Source organism: Plodia interpunctella, chromosome 18, assembly GCF_027563975.2.
Source record: "Plodia interpunctella isolate USDA-ARS_2022_Savannah chromosome 18, ilPloInte3.2, whole genome shotgun sequence".
NCBI classification, from domain to species: domain Eukaryota; kingdom Metazoa; phylum Arthropoda; class Insecta; order Lepidoptera; family Pyralidae; genus Plodia; species Plodia interpunctella.
The window spans coordinates 2,782,924-2,800,769 of NC_071311.1; the positions used below are offsets into that span (position 1 = coordinate 2,782,924).

General features: G+C 35.9%; 2 protein-coding genes across 3 annotated transcripts; one reads left to right on the plus strand and one right to left on the minus strand.

Annotated features, from left to right (window-relative positions):
* Positions 1 to 253: 253 nt before the first annotated feature.
* On the minus strand, positions 254 to 15,865 carry LOC128677878 (repetitive organellar protein-like). Of its 2 annotated transcripts, none has more exons than XM_053759043.2 (21): positions 15,667 to 15,865; positions 15,182 to 15,575; positions 14,733 to 14,924; positions 14,217 to 14,431; positions 13,500 to 13,725; positions 12,744 to 12,841; positions 10,892 to 12,335; positions 10,377 to 10,811; positions 8,957 to 10,285; positions 8,489 to 8,833; positions 7,893 to 8,219; positions 7,131 to 7,586; positions 6,152 to 6,541; positions 5,242 to 5,715; positions 4,818 to 4,888; positions 3,155 to 3,409; positions 2,631 to 2,751; positions 1,905 to 2,125; positions 1,400 to 1,498; positions 743 to 859; positions 254 to 360 (listed from the first exon to the last, which is right to left on the minus strand). In XM_053759043.2, exons 1-21 carry the CDS (start codon positions 15,700 to 15,702, stop codon positions 316 to 318), a joined length of 7,290 nt encoding a protein of 2,429 aa, XP_053615018.1. In that variant the 5' UTR covers positions 15,703 to 15,865; the 3' UTR covers positions 254 to 315. The 2 variants fall into 2 exon arrangements, with proteins under 2 accessions (XP_053615018.1, XP_053615017.1); XM_053759042.2 differs by having other exon boundaries at positions 3,720 to 4,888.
* Positions 15,866 to 16,061: 196 nt separating this feature from the next.
* Datp (Diadenosine tetraphosphatase) lies at positions 16,062 to 17,372 on the plus strand. The gene is made up of 3 exons (XM_053759044.2): positions 16,062 to 16,297; positions 16,710 to 16,795; positions 17,088 to 17,372. Exons 1-3 carry the CDS (start codon positions 16,186 to 16,188, stop codon positions 17,310 to 17,312), a joined length of 423 nt encoding a protein of 140 aa, XP_053615019.1. The 5' UTR covers positions 16,062 to 16,185; the 3' UTR covers positions 17,313 to 17,372.
* Positions 17,373 to 17,846: the final 474 nt, after the last annotated feature.

The window sequence follows — 17,846 nt, forward strand, 5'->3', positions numbered from 1 at the left end:
ATTATGTCTATTCTCAGTGTCAATGTAAAAGTTGCTCTTCAATCAAACAAGTATGAGGAGCGACTGGAATCTCAAAAAAATATTTGTCTTCATATGGTTGAAAATTATATATCATTTTGTACCAATTGTACCACATAGTCGCACTAAACAGTCAATATGTGAATTGGTATTTGCACGAGTAGTATTCGAACCTGGGACCTTTTGATCGCAGTATCTAATTGTTATTAAGAGTTATTAAATTAAAAAACACACATTAAAAAATAAATTAATGAATTTATTCAACAATTTCGTGAAGACGAACAAAATGATGACTCATCACTTCTTCCGGAAAATACTTAGTCGTTTGGAGCGAGGGGTGCCCTGGAAACAAAATTGTACAGCTGTCAATAAATTACAACTAAAAAAAACAATTACTTTTATAAAAGTAACAAGCGGCCCATTCCGGCTTCAAATTCTCACACACCTAAACCTTCCTCAGGAATCGGGTAAAATCGCATGAATATCCGTGCAGTAGTTTTGGAGTTTATCGCGAACAAATAGACAGACGCGGTAGAGGACTTTGTTTTTAAGGATTACGAAAATTCAATGAAAATTGGAAGAACTGTCTCACGAACGAGCAGGAGAATACATAAACTCCGTTCGTAAGGCGGGAACAGCGTAGCCGTTATATTGTATAGATCGTTATGGGAAGAAAAAAGACAGTGGACAAAACGCCATAGAATATATATTGTAATCAACTTACATCGGTGGTGTCGTGTCTCTTGAATAGTGCGCGGATCCGGGACGGGGTGCTAGTCTTGCGGGAGGCGCTCGGCTGAGGGTCTGTTTCCACGCGGAGGGACTCGCGGAGCTCACAGTCCTGAAAATCGCTCAATATTGTATCCTGGCAAGTAAAGGTGAAAACAAAAAAAAATGTTCCTCGTTGTGAAAACTTGTCCGTAGCGTAATGTTTTTAGTTGTGTTATAATCTTGTTTAATTAAAATATATAAGATTGTATTCAAGTCAAATTAAGACATAGTCTCAAACTACAAAGAACTGATGAAATATGATAGATACATATAAAAAAAATATTGTTTTTGTTCTTCTGTCCTTCACACATTATACAAAAATAATAACAAAATAATGTAAACTTAAAACGAATCTTAAAACTTAGTTTTAAACACATAATGTATGCGTGTGCATGTCACAATAGCACAAAGGCAGCAAGCTCAGCGTAAAATATTCCCGAAGAACAACCACTGTAGGGATGGCGATCTGAAATCGATTAATCGAATGATCCGACTTTTTATATCGATATGTACTCGATGTAATAATCGATATTTCACCCTTGAAAATGAACATTCGATTGTTTTTCTTTTTTTTGTAAAAACAGAAAAAAAAGGTGATATAAACACTGACCGTGGCGGAGAGGCGGCCGGCCTGTTTGCTGGGAGTGGGCGGGCCGGGCTTCTTGTACGCCGTGATGCCCACCTCCTTGCGCTGCGGCCCGCGACCACACTGCGCACACACCACATGCTGTTGTCACACAGGGAGCTATCGTACGTTATTACTAGATATCGGATAATATTAACTGTCACACTTTATTATTACTTAATAATACCAGCAGTTTGCAGCTTTTTGAGACGAGCTGACGTAACTAAACCCTATTAATATTATAAATGCGAAAGTTTGTAAGCATGTATATTTGTTACTCTTTCACACAAAATCTACTGGACCGATTGTTATGAATTTTGGTACACGGGTAAAATATAACCTGGAATAACACATAGGATACTTTTTATCTCGAAATTCCCACGTGAGCGAAGCCCCGGGGCGCAACTAGTGAAATATATTTGCATTTCACTCGATTATTCAAAGAAATGTTCAACTTTAATGTCAAACTTCCTCATTCTTCTCCACTCACCTTGATATCCTCTTCATCAACGACGGGCGCGAACTGCGTCTCGGCGGGATAGGAACTCTTCAGATGTGGAGGACATAATGAGTTCCTCCAGCGAAGTTCGGAAAGCCTGAGGCCAGATTCGCGGGGCGACGGCGGCCGGCGGGGGGTAGACGACAGCTCTTTGAGGAAGCGGTTGTCAAACACCTCTCCTTCTTCATCAGACATGTGCAGTCCACGGCCGTCTGTAGATGATTTAGTTAGAAAATGATTTAATTATTCTTAGAGTCATGTCTCAACGCTCAGTCGTGCTCCGTTGCACGTTGTGACTTTGTTGTGCTAAGTTGTACGTCGAAACTTCTAACAATTTTTACGTTGCTCTACGTCGGTCCGGCGACGGACGACGACCTGAGGCAACAGAGCAATGGTAAATAAATAAATATATTAGGACAAATCACTCACACAGATTGAGCTAGCCCCAAAGTAAGTTCGAGACTTGTGTTATGGGATACTAACTCAACGATACTATATTTTAGAACAAATACATGTAATAAACATCCAAGACCCGGGCCAATCAGAAAACGGATCGAACTCGGGACCTCTCGGTTCAGAGGTAAGCACTTTACCCTGCGCCACCGTAGTCGTCATAAGATTGTCAGATGGTACATAGCTCTTATTCCTATCTAGAGTTAAAAGATTTCAGTGTATAATTTATTAGTATGGTGAGATGCCAGTGATTAATAAAATTACCTCGTTTTTTTGTGTTAGTGGCGGTGTTGGTGTTAGCGTTGTTGGTGGCGGGCAGCGAGCGCAGCGAGTGGGAGTCCGAGGGCCGCGGCGGGGGCTCCTCCTGCGGCCGCACCAGCCCCGACTGAAATACAGACGATACATTGAGCTAAAGCAATATAGACATTACAACACCATCCCTTCTCACTTACATTCTATCTCATGCTCGCATGGTTTATATACTATACGGTGATGGCCCAGTGGTTAAAACCGTCCTGTGACTGAAAGGTCGCAGGTTCGAATTCTACTCGTGTCAGATTAGTTTGTATACAAATCTAACTCGTGTGTAGTAGTTTTCATCGACCACCACTTGCTTCCAGTGAAGGAAAACATCGTGAGGAAACCTGCACACTGGTTGTTTATAAACTTGTGTGTGCAATGGAGAAGAAAATGGAAAACCACACCATTAATAGTACCAAGAGAATCGTTGTGTGTGTGTCCACGTAATGACCACGACCCTCAGCCTATGCAGAAGAAAATGAACTTACCGAATGTACATGTTGTAACGACATCAGCGACCCTGACCGGTGCTTCTTCCTGAGCCACTCCGCCTCGTCCTTCTTCACGAGGAACTTCTGGCCGACGTCCCATAACTCCATGGTCAGCCCCCGAATATGTTCTTCATAAGCCTTACTCGACTCGGCCAGCTTGTTGCGAGCCGCTTGTAACTCCGCCTCCAAGGCAATTATCTCCTTCTTCTGTTTCTCTTGGAACACCGAGATCTGCTCTTGATACAGTTGTTTCTGAAACATTCATCTCAATTTATTGTCAAAGAATTTAAATATTAACCACACACATGCAGAAGCATCATGCTACACGCACGCCAGTCATGCCTAATATTAAATCTTTACCTTGTCGTCTGCAAGCGGGACTAATCTACATGTTTTAATGAAAACTAAAAAATAAAACGAAAAAGTATCCATTAAAACATTTATTTAACAAAATGACTTAAGTCATAACAGTCAACAAGCCACACTAATAATCCATTTGAAGGTAAAACCACCACACGACCTGATATAGCAATATCAATAACAGAAGGGGTGCAATACTGACCATTTTAGCTTTCATTCTGTTGAGTTTGTCCTCGTACTCGGCGCGGACCTCCATCACGGTCACCGCTTGGGCGTCCCTCGCACCTTCTCCCTTCTGCGCTCGCACCACCTCTTCTAGCAGCTTGTGGAATGACTTCTCCAACTCGTCCAGTTGTACTTCTAGACTGGTGTTCTGGAATGTGGTGGAGGCGAGTGAAGCGCGGTCGCTGTCGCTCGTGAACGCTTGCTGGATCTTCTCCGGAGACATAGTCCTGCCCAGGCAGCGCTCCACCCACCTCTCCATATTCATACAACACTCAGACAAGTCTTGCATCACGGCAGCATAGCCCCGCTCCAACTTGCACATCGTAGCGTCGTTCACTCGCCCGTCTAGACTCAGAATCTCCCGCCGTACAGTCCTCTGTATCGACACCACCCGACTCAACTTCTGAGCGTACAACTCCTTAATATTACTAAACGTTTTGAAGCTAACCGATAGCTCAGTCAAGAACTTCTTCAAGTTTATAATCTCAGACTCGTTTATTCTATTGACCTCGGTCAGTCTGTCGCGTTCTTTTTGCAAGGCCAGCTGCTTTTCTGAACATTTTCTGATATGTCTCTCAGTAGTCTCTAAAAAGTTTTCCAAATCCTCCATGGTGATGGTTCCCGCGTTGATACTTCGCCGCAACTCATTATCACAGTTGGTATTATTACTGTAATTCGTCAATTCCTTCAGTACGGTATTATTTTTGATTTCAGCTATCCGTTTGAGTATGATCGCCTGGTACTTCGCCGAGACTTTGACGATCTGCGTCGCCCTGTTCTCCGTCACGCTCATTTTGGACACTTGCTTCTTTAGATCTGCAATTTCTTCGTTTTTCTGGTGAACTATTTTCTTCAACTGCGTAGACAGTTGGTGGCAATTCTCTTTGGAAACTTCTAGTTCTTTGGTCACATCCAAAAGTTTATTTTCCGATTCCGCCATGAGAGTCTTCATGTAAGTAACATCACTTAGTAGTTGTGTTATCGTCCTATTCTTGTCGTGTATGATTTTTTCTAAGTCTGATATGGTTTTGAGGCTCTCCATGGATGATTGTGTGTAGTCAGATGTGTTATCTACCTGATTGTGATGCGCGTCCCTTTCGCCTGAGCTCGAGTGTTTGGACGCCCTTTCGTACGAGACGACGGGGTCTGCAACAAATGTGTATATTGATATAACAGTATAATACAACTATTACTAATGTTATATGTTATGTGATACGTTTATTAAAATGGTTGGTGGTCGTTTTTGGCTTAAACCACTAGTGCAAATGTACCATACTACCACAATACAAATATTTTCTCTTTATAATATTAGTAAAAATTATAAAAGAAAAGATTTGTATTTTTGTTTGTAATGAATAAACTTAAAAACTACTGGACAGAGAGGTAAAAGAAACATTCAGAAGTTACACAGTCTACTTTTTTTATGGTTTTACCCGAACGAAGCCGGTACGGGCCGCATCTTTAAAAACAGAAAGATATAATGTACTAATGAAACTCACATGTTTCGACGTGACCTACGGCCTTCACCAACGCTTCATTCTCTCTCCTTAGCAGCTTCAACGCTTCCCCGTCACACGAGGCCCTCTCCAATTTCAATTTACATCTCTCCATCTCAAACTCCATCTTCTCCAACTCCTTCTTACACCGCTCCCTCTCCATCTGCTCATCCCTCAGCTCTTTACTCATCGTGCCGATCACTACGTCCTTTTCTTGTGCAATATTGGCAATTATCTCAGTCTTCTTCTCAATTTCATCTTCTAGCGTAACCACCTTCAGTTTGAGATCTCGTACTTCCTCTTGTAATGCGACTATCTCTTTCAGCCGCTGGTCGAGCTCCTTCTCCGCTTTGTTTTGGTATTCTTGCAGGAGGAAGCATTTGTTGGTAAGGTTGATTCTGTCGTTGCCGTTGTCGTCGCGTAGTTGCTGGTTTTGCTCCAACTCATGTTTGATCAGCTGTTCCAAGTTTGTTATCACTGCAAAAATATGTTGAAATATTTTAAAAAAATTAAGTTTATTTACGAACTTACTTCTATTTTAGGGTTATAATAAAATAAGTCTACTACACCGATTATGATGACATTTTGACATTTGGCACAGAGTTAGACTAGACTTTTGTTATTATTTTTGGTTGTGTGTGTACAGGACGGACCGCTAATCTATAATAGATATAAATGAATGATTTACTTATTTAGCTAACCTCATCTTTTATAGCAGAAATACCACACCATTTATTTCCGAGGAAAACTCGGAAGAAATCGCGACCGGCATCATATACTAGTTAGTATATGATAAATATATTTATCTATCAATAACTTCCTTCTTGCCTTCTCTGAAACTGAAACCCCTATAAATTATGGGTTTCAGTTCTCACAGACATGATTTGAAATAAATTATATAAATTATACATACCAATCTTGTTTTCATCGACTATTTTAAGCAAGTGTGCGTTTTCTTTCGTCAATTTATTAATGTCATCTATTTCTTTCGAACAACTTGCTTCAGATTCCCTACATTTTTCCATCAATTCCTGATTTTGCGCTTCAAATTCATTTTTCTCTTTGATTAATTCATTTATCTGGTCATTCAAATCTCTCAGTTTATCATTTAAGTCGGTAATGTTTTGTTGTAATACAGTATTTTCTTCAGTTTTCTTTTTAATTTCATCCTGTAGTTTGCTGCATAGTTCATTATGTCCATCGATATCTTTGGATAGTTTTTCTACTTTTTCTATTAATTCACCTTGTAGGCCATCCTTTTTCTGTATAAGCGCATTGTTGCTTTCTTCTATAAGAGCGATGTCTAAAATAAAATTAACACTGTTAAATTGATCTTGACAAATCGAAATTTCGAACTAAAGAAAATATTTAACTCTAGAATACAAGAACGAAAAAGCGGGAAGCAAAAACATTTTTCTTGATGGCCCCCATGGGAGCCAAGATGCAGGGCAACGGGAATAACTTCTATATCATTCAAATTACAGATTAATCTCTGCCATTTATTTAAATAATTAAAAGCTAAAACAATCCATGTATTATATTGATTTAAATTGTAGTAACAACATAAAACTAAACCTAAATAAAATAGTTCAATATTAGGTTTGAAGGACCCGAAGACAATGACATGGAAATAAAAACGTGAGGGGTATGAGGAATAAGCGATGACAAATTTCGCTACGTCCTCAAGTTGAACAACAAGATTTTTTCCTGTGGGGGCCAAGACGTGGGCAAGACACACAAAGAATAACTCAAAAATGCAAAAAAGAAAAGTTTGTTACAGATATATTTCTGTAGATTTTTTGAAGAAGCGTTGTGCGGATGTTGATGACGCGTACAGCTGATGGTAAGATGTGAACTGTTTTTTTTTTTTAATAAATAAAGCGACTACTCACCATTTTTGCATTTATCTAGAATAGTCTCCAGCTCTTTGTTCTGTGACTCCAGTGTCTGAATTTGAGACTCCTTCAACATCGCCCTCTCCTTCATGATCGCAATCTCCTTTTCCACCATCTCCTTCTCTGTTACAAGTCTGTCGTTATCGCTTTTAAGTGCTGACATCTCTTTAAAAACAGATTCAAACAAGCTCTCTTTTTCTTGTATTTTTAAATCAGCATTTTTCTTCTCAGCCTCAAGAATCATGATTAAATTGTTTTTCTCTTCTTGCAATGCCTCGTTACCTTTTGTATATTCGGTTAAAAGTTTGTTGAGACCAATCTTCTGGTCTTCCATAACGGACTCCGTAACTGTCACCATGTTTTTGAGGACCTGGCGCTCGTTTTCGAAATCTGTTATGAGTTTCTCTTGATTCTGTTTTTCTGCTTTTATTTCTTCTTCTAATGTTTTTATTGCTAAAAAATAAAACTTCATTAATACTACTACAAATAAAATAAAAACTGTTTTTTCCTCATAGTTATTTAAAAAATCTTTGAACTTGAATTACATAATCACTAATTATTTAAATACACGACTTTTTTATTCAATCTGTTCAAAATGAGAAAGTTTAAAAAACACTATATAATTGAATATTATGTTATTATTGTGAAAACATATAGGACAAAATAATGTGTGCGAAATCTCATTTAAATTTAACATCAAGAAAAGACATGACACAAAAAATCTTATTGAAATATTCTCAAGCTCATTCAGTACAGTACCTTGGACATTTTCGTCTACAATCGCCTGCAACCTGTCTCTTTCTCTTCTCACACAGTCCAACTCTGCCGTTTTGTCCTTCAAGTAGTTAGTCAACTTATTCACCATAACATTCAGATTATCAATCTGGCATTCATATGTTTTCTTCAGTTTCTCCGTCAGGTGTTCATTGTCAACTAGTTTTTCTTTGAGTGAGTGTACTTTGACTTCCAACTGTACTTTCACATCATTCAGTTCGTTTTGGAGTGATTGGTTTTCGTGCTGAAGTTTTTGCATGTCTCTTTGCTTAGCCTCCAGAGCCGCATTTGCGTCAATTGTTTTTGATAATTCTGAAAGAAAAGATTTAAGATTTGAGAGCTTTTATTCATACTACTAGTGGTAGGAATATTCACTTTGAAAATCAAAATCCTTGCATATTGCAAATTATTTTGTAATTACATGTTTCACATTAATCTCCAATGAGCTATATTGATTTTTAAAGTGTACACTTCAATAAATAGACATATCAAAATTGTATATCAACTTTTAAGTAGCTAAACAAACGTATTATAGGTAAGGTAAGGGGTTCGCGGAATTTGTGTGCCAAGTATATGCTCACCAATTTTATTTTCTTCCACACAATCTTGCAGTCTTTTATTTTCTTTATGCAAGTCGTGTATCATGACTTCTTTCTGTTGAACCAAATCCCTCATTTCAACAAGAGAAGAATTTTCGTCTTCCAATGCCTGTTCAGCCTTCTTCCTTAGTGATAATTCCAACACCAATGTATCAGCAATGTTGATCAAACATTCACATTTATCATTATAATGCTTGTTCTCTATATTCTCACTTATCAGTTTTTGCAGCACATCACTTTGTATGTGTTCTTTTTTGATACTTTCTAATATATTTTTTAAAGCGGTATCTAACATAGCTGCACATTTGGTGTCACATTCTTCCTTGCCTGTGAAAAATATCGAAATCACATTTAGATTATGAACATATTGCTCTAAAACGATCGTAAATTAAATAATTTCACAAATGAATAGAGTAGAATAAAAAAACTCAAATATTTGATAACACATACCTTGGCATTCCTTCATCAGGCCTGCTATGTGCTGATCAAGCTCCATCAACTTCTCTTGTTTCTCTTTTATTTCCGATGCATACCGATCATTCATTTCGCGCGTATTCATCAGTAACTTTTCAACATTTTCTTTTTCGTTTTTTATTTGGTCTACAGCCACTTGCAATTCGTTCATCATTTTTTCAACACGTTCCTTCTCATCAACTAGTTTTTGATGTTCTTCTAATAATTTGACATAGTTTTGTTTAGATTCCTCCACATCAATAGTAAGGGTACCATTCGACACACACAGCTTATTATTTTCTTCGACCCATCTCTCTTTTGAAATGTCATGTTCTTTAGACTCCTCCATTAATCTTTCTATTTCTTTTGTCAATGCTTGCTTGGCAGTTCTCTCATTTTCAAGTTCTCGATTCAAAAGGGCAATATCTTCAAGTAATTTAACTATTTGCTTCGAATAATCATCTTTATCGTGCGAGAATTTGCTCTCAAACTCTTCTTTTGCTTTCAAAACTATCTGTTTTTCTTGGTCTGCGAGTTCTTTTGCCGATTTCTCTTCGACCAGTTGTTGCGTCAGACATTCTTTGTCATCAACCAGTTGTTTTTTAATAGAAATTTCTTTCGCCAATTCCAGCTCAAGATTAGATTTTTCAAGCTGCAATTTTTTTATTTGTTCTTCTGAAACCTCACGAACGGATTTTTCTTCCATAATCTGCTGACTTAAAATGGCGTTCTTTTTCTCCAATGCGTCTTGATCAGTTTTTACAGCATTAATATCTGCAATCAAGGTATTCACTTGTCGCTCTAATAAATCTTTATGTTCGGCCAATAAACTCTTTTCATTTTCTAATGTATCTTTTATTGCTTTTTCTTCTGCCAATTGACCTTTGTATAGTTCTACATCTTTGAGCAGTCCTTCTATTTGATGAATCATCTGTCCTTCCATGATTTTCATTTCATCAGAATTTGCTTGAATAGCCTGTTTTAATTGTTCAATACTACTCTCTAATTCTTTTATATGATTATCTTTCGCTTCAATAACTTCCTGTGTGTTAACTTTACACTTTTCAAACGTAAATACAGTCTGTTCATAATCTTTCTGTAAAGCCGCCAACTGAATCGACCCAACCTTGAGCTCCTCTTCCAATTGTTCAATAATAGTGTCTTTTTCTTTCAATATTACTTCATGATTACTGTTGTCTTCTTCAATGACGAAATGTAACTGTTCCTTCTCTTTTTCTAAAATGTCTATTGCTTGAGTTCTGTGTTGAATTTCGTTTTTGAGTTGTTCATCTAACATAAACACTTTCGCTTCAAGATTACAGATTTCTGAAAGAAAAGTTAAAAGTAAATAAAAGTGTACCATAATCTACTATTTTACTATAATCTAAAGTAATGAGACATAATTTAATGGACAAACCTTTTTCTTTATCCTTGATAGTCTGTAACATGTCCGCGCCTTCAGCCTTTAATTTTTCTATTTGCATATTTAGTTGAGCACACACATCTGACATATTTCCGCACTTATTTTGATACTCCTTTTCCAAATTATTCCTATAGTTCACCTCTTCCTTCAGTTTACTTACTAACGCATCTTTCTCCCTTTTCAATGTAACAATATTTTCTCTGTCAGATGTGATTGTTTTCTGCAGCTTTCCTAGATCTATGTTGAGAGATTTGACCTCTAGTTCTTTATCCTCGATATTTTTATTTGACTTGGATTTCAGCTTTTTCATAGATTTTTCAGTTTCATTGAGTCGGGCCATAAGACGAGAGGTCTCAGTATCAAACGCATTACCTATTTCGACGCGGCGTGATGTTTCTTGTTTTAACTTTTCTTCTAATGATTCAATTACTGAAAATAAGATTAAGAAGAATGCATGAGCCTAAAACTCTTATAAAAAGATCAAATATGACATGTTTAAAGTTACATACCCAATTTGTTTTCTTTCACGAATTCCGTCAAATTCTCACACTCAGTTCGTAACTGTGATAATTCAATATTTTTTTCATTTAAAATACTTTCTAATCTATTTTTTTCTTTAGTTAAATACTCCTGTTCAATTTGAATTTTACCTTTCTCTTCAATAACCGATAGCAACTTTTTGTGTTCGAGAGTCATACTATCATTATATTTACGAATTTCATCATCATAATAATGCATTTTATTCTGTAAAGTACTTTGCACTTGTTTTATATGGTTTTCCTTAATAACAACATCATTCATCGCTGCTTTTAGTTTTTCATTTAATTTCTCACAGTTAGCCTTCAGTTTCACATTATTATTTTTTTCTTCTTGTACATAAAGATCTAGACCATCAATAGTCTTATCTTTGTCTTGCATTTCATTTTTCAACTTCAACAATTCTGATTTCAATCCATTGATATCCTCTAATAGAGATACTCTAGTTGCTTCTAAAAGAGTCAGTTCCTGCTGAATCTTCATTTTGTATTCAATTTCATTCTGAAGTTGTGTTTGAAGAGTATTTATTGTTGCGTTTCTTTCGTCAATATCTTGCGTTAGTCTATTGTTTTCCTCACTGAACTTGTTTCTCATATTTTCCATTTCTTTTAAGATCTCTTCAACTTTTAGATTACTGTTTTCTATCTCATTTTCCAAAGCAGCTTTAGTTTCTTCTAATTGTTTACAATTGACGTGCAAACCTGCTATAGTTTGTTTGCATTCATCAAATGTTTTATTAAGTTCGTCTTTATATCGATTCATTTCTATCAGCTGCATAGACAAATCTTCGACTTCTTTTGTTTTTTGAAGCAACCGATTTTCGATATCTGTTTTTTGTTGTTTAACTTGTTCTAATTCTACATTATACTTTTCGATGACATCTTGTTTGGATTGGCGTTCGTTACGAAGTTCCGCGTGGAGGGCCTCTAGACGCTCGCCTGCCACAGAAATCTTATTCTGCAGCTCAACCAATTCGTTATTCCTATTCAAAACTTTCTCATTCAACTTCATCATGTTGTTCTCATAGTCTTCCTTCAAGATGGCTTTAGAACTCTTCTCTGAATCTAATTCCGATACAAGACTCGTGATAATATTATCAAGTTTCGTAGTTTCATTTGTAAGGCTTTGCAGTAAAGATAGTTTCTCTTCTTGCAGTGTTTGAATCTCTTGCATCCTTCCTTCAATTACCCTTCTGGATTGTTCCATGTTGTCTATCAGTTTCTGTTCAAGTTCATTGATTTCATTGTTAAGCCTGCTTATTTGATCACTAAATTGTTCTTTTAGATTGTTTTTCTCTTCAATCTCCTCGTTAATGCGATGTTTCAGGTTGAATATATCATTTTCCCTCTCAGAGACAACTTTTTGTAAGGATTGCTTTTCTTCTTCACTCTTCCTTTTTAAGTCATTTAACTGTTCCTACAACACCATTGAAAAATGTGTTTATTGATAGTACTAAAATATTATTGTTTTATCAACATCACTACACTACATAAGTAGTATAATAAAAAGTCGCTTCCCGCTGTCCCTATGTGTTATTTAAAATATATATTATTTTTATTTGAATCTTCAAAATTACGCAACGGATTTTGATGAGAGTTATTTTAATAGATAGAGATTTAAGAGGAAGGTTTAGGTGTGTAAATTATTACGGTTTTACCCAAGTGAAGCCAGGACGTATGTAATTTTATATATTCTAATCTTGATTTTGATAAATAATTAATTTTGAAAAAAAAACACCCCAAAAGTGACAAACCTATGATGACAAAGCTGATATTTGTAACGATCGAAAAATACAAAATGTAACTTTCTCCCTTTTTTACTTACCTCTAAACCTTGGATGAGTTGTTTGAGAGATACAACCTTTGCTCTCTCTTCCCCCAGCTGAACTTCAACAACATTAACACACACCTCACTACAAACCGCTGCAATGAAATATATTTAATTATAGTAAAATATATATATATATTGTAGCAACCTGCCTTAGGAATAGGACTGTCCTTCGGTGGATCTCGTAAGAGGTAAATAAGAGACATAGCCCTGACAGCCCATAAGTTACAATAGCATTCCCAACAAATGTTGCTGTCAGGCAGGTGTCAGGTAGTAAAATCATAGCTATATTTTCAAAATTTAAAGCTTTGTTTTTTGTGCTGATCCCAGACGAAAATAAAATGCATAAGAAGCATAATGAGTGAGATTAAGACGCCAAAGTCGACGCGCCACAATCGCAATGCGTTCGAGAACGTGCGCGGCCAAATTTTGTGTAATCAGGCGGTCTAAAATAAGTATGAGGAGAGGGGTCAAAACATGGTGAAATTTGTGACATTAGACAAGTTAAACATGGTTATGTTCCAAGTTTTGTAATTATTAGTTTCGCCTGTCCCGATGTTTGTTTGTCTGTAATAAAATCTTGCTTTAGTACGATAAGCGTGACCAGATGGTGCGCCCACATTCGGCCCAAGTAGAAACTCCTAAACTTTTACTGCATGAACTTGATTTTTGATTGTAACAAGATCTTTCTGAAAAATTTGTAAATTTGCAAAAACGTAATTTTGTAACAAACTTGTCCTTAATGCAACTCACACAAGTTGTGCATCGAACGGATGCTATTATCAGGATCATCGATCTCACACTGGCTCGCATCAAGTCTGTTCAGCTGGTTGTGTTGACGCAGCTCAGTCAACAACTGCTTCAGTGTCACCACTTGTTGACGCTCGAGTTCCAGCTCGCTGGTTAGCTCACTGACTCGAGTTGTCTCCTGCTGGCTGAGCGCGAGCCACTTGTCTCGCTCTTCTTTCATTTCATCCAACTAAAAAAAATAATAAAAAGTATTCATTTTAATAAAAAATATTATTTGTGTGCTTGAGACAGAACAGGGAAGAATGGCATACAAAAAGAGAGGCTTATGCTCACCATCTGGAGAGAAGCTAATAAACGAAAAATTGTGTAAACAATTATGTTTGTAAGGAATGTCCATTGAGCATAAAATTATTGTACCAGCAGCTTCTTCATAACTTGCATTTTTACAATTAAGATTACAATAGCATTAGTGAATTTTAAAATAGTCCTAGTTTAAAATAATATGTTCATGGATGTTAAAATAATTGTTAATTTATTTAAACTCTATTGCACAAAACACATGCAAAGTACAAAAGCAAAATACTTTATTCTAAGACCAGCTTTTAATTAAAAGCCAAGATAATCAATTTTAATATTTAGAACAAAGAGTTGTTAATATCTTTATTTACCCTATAGCATAACATATAAATAATTACATAAAAAACATTAAAAAAAGTCTACCTTAGTTTTGTATGTATCCCTCTCATACATGACATCATCAAGCTGCCCCTGGATCTCTACCAGTCGCTCTTCCATTTGCTGCAGCTGCCTCCGAAGCTTGCCTATATTCTCATCTCCACTTTCAGTCTTGGAGTCCACCTCTTGCGCACAAGAACATAGAGATATTTTGGACTTCAGGGCGACCATGTCCAGTTTATATTGTTGTTTGTCTTTTACTGAAACAAACATTAAAGAAATGAAAATAAAAAAAAATTAAAAATTTTGCATGAAGCCCAAAAAAGGGTCTCAGAATATTGAGTGAAAGGATACAAGAATCAGAGATACAATGTGAGCTATAAATAAAATCACCAAGACATGGTTGTAGGTATGGCATGTATGGAACAACTGAAGTTTAATAATTCCAAAATAATATATTTTTTTAAATAAACTATATCTTTCTATAAGAGATGCTTGCAGCATATATTGTCATGTACATTTAAATTGATTCAAAGCATACCAAAAAAAGTAGAAACTTACATAATTTTTCTAGTTTCAAATTAGTTCGAGCCAGTTCATCTTGCAAGTAGTTGCGATCAAACCGTTCTGCATCCAACGCTGCTTGCAGTCTCCGTACTTCACTGTGAAGGGAACGCAACGCCGGGGGCGTTTCTGGTACAGTCGCTTGCATGTTTGTGGTCTCTATGCATGCCATATCTTGCCCACAAGCTTCTACAGAAAAGTGTAAAGAACTTAAGTAAATTCACTTAGATTTAGAGAGAAAAACACAAGGAACAGATTACACAGATCAAATAAAGTAGAAGGCAAGAGTATCATACAAGAAGGTCAAAACGATGACTGAGAATAAGACAAATATGGAAGTCACTCCACCAACAAGAAATATACTTAAATATAAATGAAACAAAAACCAAAGTTGGTCCTTATGAAATCACAATATGACTGACAGAAAAAATCAAAATAGAACATACCTGTAATAGCATTTTGTACATTCCTGTAAGATATAGAGGAGTATTCCATCAGATATTTACTGAATTTCATAATGACCTCTTGGTCCTCAACATTGAGTTTGCTGCACATAGCATTCTTTATGTCAACATTCTTGGAGTTTACACACACAAATAACAACAGCAAAGACGCCACCATATACACATCCTCCTCATTTGTCGGCTCTGTTGTACCATTTTCAAATTTAAACTCTGGGTACTTCTCTACGATGAACTCCTCGATAGTATGAGCTTCTAGTACCGAGGACTTGGACTCATCTAAGTTTAGATTCTCACGCAAGTGTGAAATAATAATAATTATGGATTCCAAGCTCACAGTTTGTTCTTCAGTAGGGCTTTCGTTGAAATAACAGTTAATCTGTAAGGTATTAAAATAGCCGCTATAACTGAATCTAAACATATATTATGATTATTTAGTAAATAAAGTTATGTTTACGTTTTTATCTTACCCAGTTTGTTAAGATAGTCTTCCATTTCTGCAACATGGTGGAAAAGTCTTCGTAATACAAAATTCATACATGTACGTCACATATAACATTAGTTAATATAGTTTCGATTAATTTATAGGGACGTTATAAACAAACAAATAATTTCCAGTTGCTCGTTAAAAAGTTGTTGTAAGCCGTTGCAATTTGAATTTGTTTTACTGAGCCATTTGGTTTGACAGAAGACGTCTATGATTATTTGATTCAAACATTCATTCACTCGATTCATTCAACATATGTGGGCTGGTATTCTCGTTTCTCGCACTCTGCTTGCTGATATTTCTGAACGATTAGATAGGTAGGTACAGCTACCTATTTTCCGTGAAGGTACAAACAAACAAATCAACACCACAGCTGATTTTGACGTTTCTCTAACTGGCTTATTGCTTGCAGGTTGCAGCAGTTCCACTATTTTCCAACTGTAGTTTATTGTTTTCTTATTACTATATAAGTTAAATTATCTTCAATAAGCATACCGATATCATGTCACCTACACGTGCTGCAGGATTAGTAATATATAGAAAAATTAATCAAAGTATCCAGTTTTTATTGCTACAAACTTCATACGGCGAGAACCATTGGACTCCTCCTAAAGGTTAATTCAATTAATTTGTCTAGTTATGCATGAAGAAGCTATAACATTTACACTTTAAACATTATTTGCAATAAGACGCAATAGGAATTTAAAAGAAATGAAATGAAACACAGTCATTTTCTTCACTAGCCTGAATATATGGGCTATGAACTGGAAATTTTTCTAATAGGTATTCTCTTAGGTGTACTAAAGGCCACATTTAGCTGGATGGCAAGCCTGCTATACGTGGCTAAATGTGGCCTTCAACTGTGGCAGTCTGCTCTGTATAGTATACACACCAGGTATTTTTTTCTTTTATTATGGATGAACAAGATACTGTATTTGTTTTCATTACTGACAATTTTTTTATCTATATACTTACCATGTCTTACATCACTGGTAGCTGATCTTTCATTGTTGATGGAACTTTCAGGTCATGTAGACCCAGGTGAGTCAGACTGGGTGACAGCTCTCAGAGAAACTAAAGAAGAAGCTGGCTTGGGTGAAGAAGATTTAGAGGTACTGTATAAAACTTATACATGTAAGTATTGATTAGCCAGAATTAATTTCTGGGAAAATTCAGTCTGCTCACTTCTAGACACTTGATAAATAGAATGAGTATACAACTTCCTGAAGGGCCAGCAATGCTCCTGTCCCTTGGTATTGCAGTTTCTGGGTAGCAGTGATCCATTATCATCAGATGATTTGTTTTATTGTTCATCATCATATATCATAAATAAAGTGGAAAAATATATTTCATAAAAAAAGCTTTTTATTTTAGCCAAGCAATTTATCTTTATTTTATTAACAGATCTACAAAGACATCTCAAAGACTCTTGACTACAAAGTGAAAGGTAAACCTAAAGAAGTGGTGTACTGGTTAGCCAAACTGAAGAATCCAGACAAAGAAGTCAAGCTTTCAGATGAACATCAAGCTTTAAAGTGGCTGCCACTGGAACAGGCTCAGCAAATATCAGGATATGACGACATGAAGTTATTGTTGGCTGAATTCAATGAAAAGGCCAAAAAATTATAACGCTATGTATTTATTTTTAATATGTTACTCATAAAAAATAAATCAATACTTTTTTAAAGTATATAACTTAGTTTTTATTATATTATATAAGTAAGTATAATAAGTTTTTATTATATTTTTTTATTGGTTATAATGTATATGATAAGTTATTGCATTTATTTAAAAAAAAAATGAAAATTGTAAATTTCTCAAAGAATTTTAGTGCCATTCCTTTGCCCAAATCAAATATGGCGCATATTCATAATATTTTTGTCCATATCATCTGTAATAAATAATACACTCTTACATGTCACGTTTTTATTCCTTACGGGGTGGACAGAGCCTAGAGTTGTGAAACTCGAAGGCCACATTTACAGTCATAAAGTGAAAATAAAATGAGGTCGCTGCTAGCTGGCAACACTGGGTATATAGTTATCAACCAATCTTGACCATTCTATTTGGTATTGCGAAGGCAAAAAATTTAGTTCATTAAAAATCCGTTTTCCTCACTTTTATGACTTCTTAGCTGTATGACGTACTTAACGTACTTATATG